The sequence below is a fragment of the Lathyrus oleraceus genome, chromosome 2, assembly GCF_024323335.1.
Source record: "Lathyrus oleraceus cultivar Zhongwan6 chromosome 2, CAAS_Psat_ZW6_1.0, whole genome shotgun sequence".
Taxonomy (NCBI): domain Eukaryota; kingdom Viridiplantae; phylum Streptophyta; class Magnoliopsida; order Fabales; family Fabaceae; genus Lathyrus; species Lathyrus oleraceus.
This window is the reverse complement of record NC_066580.1, coordinates 437776357-437783685: the sequence shown is the minus strand read 5'-3', so window position 1 is coordinate 437783685 and position 7329 is coordinate 437776357. Positions and strand designations below refer to the sequence as shown.

General features: G+C 34.2%; 2 protein-coding genes across 2 annotated transcripts; both read right to left on the bottom strand.

Annotated features, from left to right (window-relative positions):
- Positions 1–626: 626 nt before the first annotated feature.
- On the bottom strand, positions 627–2496 carry LOC127120094 (uncharacterized). The gene is made up of 3 exons (XM_051050472.1): positions 1827–2496; positions 1417–1523; positions 627–991 (listed from the first exon to the last, which is right to left on the bottom strand). Exons 1-3 carry the CDS (start codon positions 2064–2066, stop codon positions 847–849), a joined length of 492 nt encoding a protein of 163 aa, XP_050906429.1. The 5' UTR covers positions 2067–2496; the 3' UTR covers positions 627–846.
- A 2412-nt stretch (positions 2497–4908) lies between these two features.
- LOC127120095 (uncharacterized protein At4g08330, chloroplastic) lies at positions 4909–5638 on the bottom strand. The gene has a single exon (XM_051050473.1). The coding sequence runs from the start codon at positions 5400–5402 to the stop codon at positions 5025–5027; it is 378 nt and encodes a 125-aa protein (XP_050906430.1). The 5' UTR covers positions 5403–5638; the 3' UTR covers positions 4909–5024.
- Positions 5639–7329: the final 1691 nt, after the last annotated feature.

Genomic DNA, 7329 nt, shown 5'->3' with positions numbered 1-7329 from the left:
TCTATTTATATATAACTAACTTGTATACTAAGTAACAAACCATAAACCCTAATTATCTTTGGGTTTGAGCTATACACAACCTGGATTATATCACAACAAAACATGTTTCCCGTTGGGGATGAATGATTATTTGTTACCCCGACTTGGGATGGGGCTGATAATGCTTAAACTCACCTCCGTCATGTCTCATTGTCATGTTTGGGATTGATTTATAAATGACTTATAATGTGAGTTTATTTTTAAAAAATGTCAAATTTCTTCTAATTTATTATAAAAGAGTGTAAAATATTGTCATGAGTTTAGTTCGAATACTGGAATCCGAAACTGTGATTTAAAAAAAACACAGAAAATATGCATGCAAGGTTAATCCAGAGATTGTAATCCAGACCAATTTTTAAAAATAAAAAAAAACGCAAAAAATATGCATGCAAAGTTAATTCGGAGATTGTAATCCATCCATTTTTTTTTAAATAAGATATCTCGATCATGAAATGAATTTATTATAGATTGGACAAGTCTGAATTTTTAAATCCAAAGTATACGAATGACATTTTGAGGTTTTTATAAAGTGTAATCACTATATGGGGTGTAGTGCACAACATCCTAAATAAAAGTGAGAAATCAAATTCATAACGACATGTTTAAAATGTCCAAATTCCTTTAACTTAGAAATGGTTTTCGTTGCACTCAATAAAGGTTGGCCCAAGCCCAATCAAATACAAATTTAACAACACTTATCCCAAACAAATAACATACATGATTTTGAATAAGAAATGAAACATGATCAAGGGAACTACCCTAGTTCCTGACCAATTGACAAACAATAATGGAATGTCTCCAATGACTTTAAAAGACGCCAATAGCTGTAGGATACAAAGCCTTGGCCTTGTAAGAAAGACAATTAGGAACATAAGTAGATGTCCTTTTCTTAGGAGGATCCATGGAAGATAAGGCTGGTTGATTCAAATATGCATACTTGCTTTTTGTCCACCTGCATAGGCCAAAACAAATACTATTATTATTTCTCCTTAATTATATTAAAATATATTGCATACAAACTCCATTAAAATGGTTTTCTATTTCTTTCCTTAAATCAGATTCATTGATAAATTTATATGAATATTAAAAAATTTAGATATTTAAAAAAAATGATTTTTTATGATTATGAAGTTAGAAAATAAATGATTATTAAAACGTTGTGGGGTCTATAAAGAAATTGAATGAATGATTGAAGCATTTGTTGTCTAGATACATTGTCATGCTTAGTCCCATTTTGATATATTTTCATATTACACATTTTGTTAAAATATCACGTCACCAAAAGCTATGTCAAAACAATTTAACAACTTCACGTAAAGTATTTCCAAGATACCAAAGTTAATAATTTTTTTATAGCAAAATGGAAAATTTACTAACCAATCCTTTATTCCCACGCGCACTTCCTTGTCCTCATCAACTTTATTGACCTCATCTTCATCATGGTCACACTTTAAGCTCAATTCAAAGCTCAAATACTCTTGCTCCTGTTAACAAAATTGGATCCATATTCATAAATCTTAATAAATATAGCTTCTACAGCTTTAGAAAATTAACTATGATATTATATATAAAATTCATCAACTAGGATACGTGACTATACAATTGATGAACAATTTCCTTTATGCGGAACTACAAATTTTTTGAGTCTGGAACTCTAAAATGCAGCTTCAGATTCAAAAACTAATTCTTTTATGTTTCGTTAAGGATCAACCATAACATAATTTGATTTATTAAGACTTTAAATTCTATGTAATCGCCGCATATGATTCAAATTGTATGAGCCTTACCGTGAGGTTGCGGGCACGGAGTCTTGCTGCGGCTTTGATAGCAGCAAGGAGATGATCCTCCTCCACAATTCTCTTTTGCTTCCAAAACTTTGCAATTTCTCGCTTTGTGACGCTCTCTTCGCCTCTTGGTTTTGAGATGACTCGGAATTTTGGTAGCGGAGGAGGAGGTGGTGGTGATCTTCTAACAACCTCTTTCTTGGATCCAAAAGCAACGATTCCTTCTTCTTTTCTTTGCTTCATTCCGACCAACTTTGAGGAGTATTCACTTTGTCACTACTCACTGAACTTCTTAGCTGTTTTTTAAATCTGAAAAAGATTGGAAATTAGAGAAGGAATGAATTACCACGAGGTTAACCAACTATCCAACCTACCTTTCTCTCACACTACACCAATAGATAGACTTATTGTTGTATATGGAATTACTTAGTCAGAGAGAATATGCAATATTTATAGGCTATAGCCCCTTTCAATTGCGTGAGGATAACATAGAAAACAACAAAAATTGGACTGGTTGTTGCATTGATCTTAAGGGTAAAAATAGTATTAAAAAGTAGATAGTGTTACTTTTGGCTCAAGTTACTGTGTCACTAGCTCAAAAAAATTCATCAAACAAATTGTATAATAGAGAAATTTAAAAAAAATAGTGTATGATGCAATTCAAACAAACAAAACAACAAAGCTTTAAGATTTTTCCAAGTAACATTAATAGGGACTCCAATTATATAAAGTGTGGGACCTATAATCAAAGATAATATTGTGTATTTTCATTTTCTTCCATCAATCAGAAGGTTCCCATCACTGTCAAGAATCTTCAATGGATGGCTGCGATCTTCATAGGACATAAGCAACTTGCAAATATAAAATATACTTCATGGCATAGTGATGCATATTGGTAACTTCTAATTATATTAATCAATGGTTAATGTCAATGTTAGTAAAGAAGTTTTGGTTTGAAACAACGGCTAAAAAACCTCTCATTAGTCCTTATCCAAAGCTAAAGGTCAAAGACAACAGTATTGCCAAATATTTTAAACACAAAATAACTAAGTTGCAGTTATGATTTATATTAAAGAAGATTAGAACATCTATCATACTTTAAGTGACTATTATATTGTGACAACTTTCGGTAAAAAAAATGTATATTCTGCCACCAAAGTTTTAAGGTATAATACTGTTGTAATTGTCAGATTCTTAGTTTAATTGAGAATTATAGAGACTGTTGTAGCTGTAATTGATTGCAATTAGAGCAAGTTTTACTCTGTATATTCTACAGTTTGGAATACAAGAAAGCATACAATGAAAGCAACAGTTCAGAGATGAAAAGGGAAACAAAGGTAGAATCTTAACAAAAGAAAGGGTGTGGGAATATAATGAAAAAAAGGAGAAAAGAAATCAATGATAGTGATAACACTGAATTACATAGAAAAGGCATTATGCTTCAGAAGGAAAATAATATACTGCATAAGCTGGTTTTTTCAGTTTATAAATTCTACTACACTGCCATTAGACTGCTAAAACTAAAAACTTTACTCGAGTCGACCTCATCATATTCATTCATCTAACAAACAGGTCTCGATTTGATATCTCAAGTTGAGATGTCTACTTTAATAACTGTATCGCTCACAGTTTCGTAATCAATAGTTAGACTTAACTTAGGGGGGAAATCGATTTTTATGCATGTGAAAATTACAATCTGCCGTATTAATTATACCAGAAAACATGATGCAGATAAAGCTTAACACCAAGGAAGTATTACACCTTCATCCTGAAGCACCACAATAGTATGGGATGTAACTTCAACAACCAATTTTAACTAAGTACAAGAATTGAATTATCAAAGCCCTGTCCAACCACACTTTCCTCGTATCATCCACTTGCGATCTATCTTTCCTTAGGTAAACATTACATCACATTGCAAAATTGTCAAGGCATGCAATTTTGACAGAGATGTTAGACATAAAGGGACCTGACAAGAAATATGCTATAAGAGAACAGGGATATAAAATGTAGGATTGTAGTTAATGTCCTCCATATAATACAAACCCAGAAAAAAGTTTGAATAGAGAACATTTTTGATAAGAAAATATGAAAGAGTAAGAGAGAAAACCCTCCTCCAAGGGTTTCCCATTCTACAATAGAATCACTATTCTATTCACTAAAATTTTGTGATATGGGCTTAAAAATCTGGATTCCCTGCAATTGTTGCAGTCACCAAATCAACATTGTTGGAATAAGCTCGGACACCTCACACTCAAAATTGCAGTCACCACATGAACAGTCTGTTCTTAATCTAACAGTACTAGTTTACTGACCGCAGCAGCTGCATACGGAGGAGTAGAAGGAGTATCTTGGAATTGCAAATGTTTATGTAGTTGCAGCAAGTTACCAAATAAAACAACTCAACTTGATAATATAAACCAGTGACCTTATAATGATTCTTTCAGAAGACTATATCCATACCAACTTGGCATACAATACGTAACCAAGCATGATCTGCATAATGGTTCCCTATTTACCAAAAGCCAACAAAACTGATGAAAGTTCCAAAATTAACAAACAGAAATGCCTCCTAGCCTACATCAATAAATCAGGAATCACAATGTAAGCTTTAAGTAACATGTTACACAATTAACTATTTCTATTTAAATTTGGGTTGGATCTAAAAAATTCATCAATCCTTACAAAACTGACTTCTAAGAAGGGAATTGCTTCCGGTTATAAACATAAGTCATATCTCATTCAATATGAAACTCTAAACACACACACACACCCTTGAGTCCAAGACTACACATCTGGAGCCTGACTCGAGTGCCATTAGGTATAACTCATACTTACAAAACCAGCTTATAAATATAAAAATAGTCCCAATTTATAAACACATGTTAAGTCATATTTCATCAATCTAATGGGAGATTCTTACCAATTTCCCTAAAATCGGATAATCCAGTTCTTCTAAGACACCGTAAATCTCCAACTGATCAAAGATTAAATGACATTCCTACTAAATTTGCAAAGAGAGATTCATAAACCCTAAATCATCATCCAAATTCAAATAAGATTTAAAAACAACCAGAGAAAATAGTGAACAGAACAAACCCCTTTATTTCAACAAAATATGTGAAATATTACACCAACTATACACAAACTCTATATATTAACACAATCATAAAACATGTAAATTGAGTATCACTTCAAGTTTCAAGTTGAATTGATTCGAATTGCTTTGGATTTAAACCTATATCTAGGAGCTCTAGGAATAACTTGACTAGGACCCATATGAAACTGACCAGGAGAATGAGTAACAGGAGGACCATCGTCGTATATATAACCAACGAGATGATTACAGCTATTACACTTGATTTTAGTTCTCTTTCTTTGAATTCCCCAATAGTCGAGTGTTTCGAAGAAAGGACGAATCTTATCTTCTTTTTTGAATTTGAACTTGGTGGCGTCGACTGCGGAGAAGGAAATAGAGTCTTTGTTTCCGGATTCGAAGTAGAAGTCGGGTGGGTAAGCGTAGGTGGAGTTGAGATTGAGATCGGTGTTGCATTCAGCGCAGGTGTAGATTGAATTCATCGTTGTTGGTGCGGAGAGAGATAGAGAGATAGGGTTTTGTGTCCCTCGGAGAAGAGACTGGTTTTGTATTGGATGAAGGAACGGACTTTGTTTCTATGAAAAGTCCAAAACGCGTCACGGTTGATTGTAACCGGTCAACTCTAGGTTTCTGGAATGTTTGATTGTGATGGGGCATCTTCGAACATATGTATAAGATTTATCTATAAAATATCTTGGAGTTTAAATTGCGCTAAAATCATTCTCCTTCCTCATTTCTTATATTTCTCAAAACATCTTCAAACTCTCTTTAAAAAAATCATCATCAAGTCCAAAATCAAGCAATCAATATCAAAGGAACTTCGATCAACATCAAAAACAGCATCCAACACTTAAGCAAAGTAAAAAAAAAATAATTTTGATGTTTTGAATAGTTTTTGAGTTTTTATGTAGATGAGTAGAAATTGATGATTATGTTAGAAAATGAGTAGAAATTTGATGATTGATAGTTTAGACATGCGTAGAATATGATAGTTGGCTGAAAATGATGATCAATATAATATTTTTTGAGTTTTCATGTTTGCATTGTTGTCATTGACGTAGTTGCTGAGTTGCAGAAAATTTCGGAGATGCATCTCTGAAATTTTTCAAAGTTTTAGTTTAGTTACCCAACAACCGAAGATGCATTTTCGAAATTTTCTCAATTTTTTTTATTTTCTTGCTTGTTGTGTTGTATGCTTGCACTAATTGTCTGTTTTACTTTTAACTTATAGACATAATGGCTGATAGACGTGATAAACTGAGGCACTAGAGGGTTGCACAACATGCATCAGTGTGGCAGGAGAAGAGTCAGTAGGTTTTTGAGGCTTCTGGTCCTTCAGGCCACACATAGCAATTTACTTACGGGACTCATGTTTCTCCATCTTCTTCTTTCCGTAGGAGACAGATTTCACCTAACGACACATCATTCCCTCCATCCTCTTGCAGGCGCAAAGTTTCACATATTCAAGCGCCTGAGGTACCCGAGTCATCAATGGTACCGGAGACACCACTGCCACCTCACATTGCTGATGTTGTTGAGTCAGTGCCTCCTCTGAAGGGTGAGGTTGTTGCGGATGCTGAGCCAGAGGCATTTGGAGGAGGATCTATAGATTTGACACTACTACCTTTGTACACAGGCCATACTGCCAGACATATCTGGGACGGAAAGGTAGCATTAGTTAGATTCATTCTTTTTAATTTATGTTTATTTTAATTGACAAGTTTGTGACATTGATTTTTATTTTTGTCAAAGTCATTATCAACTAAAATTTATTAACCACAAGCGAAAGGTTACTAGCTTGCCTTAGCCGAATGAGGATTAGTTTCAAGTTGCTTCATTATCCGGCCTAAAGGACTTTTGCATGACCAGTTATATTACGGTTAACCATGAGATGTTTAATGCATTCGTGGAGAGACGACACTCAAAGATCTTGTCATTTCATCTCCCGTTTAGTGAAATATCTATCACACTCGACGATTTCTCATGTTTTTTACATCTTCCGACTAGGGGGAAACTCCTAGATCATGGAAGGATTACCATATACGGGGAACTCGAGATGATGGTTGACTCTCTTAGGGCTTACCCGGGGAAGGCGAATGGGGAGTTGGATATGACCAGGGGGGCTCATGCTAGATTTGAATACTTGAAAAAGGTATATACATAGGAGCTACGGAGAGCACATCAGACTACAGGTGATGACGAGCAGGTGGGGTTCCACAAAGTGCATACTATGAGAGCATATTTGTTATATTTGGTTGGCACTGCAATTTTTATGGACAAGAGTGCCACGTATACATATGTCGTCTATCTATGGTACTTCTATAATTTCGAGTGGATCCATAAGTACAATTGAGGGTTGCTTATTTGATCTACTTGTACTCAAAGTTATCAGAAGGTTGTCATAAAAAT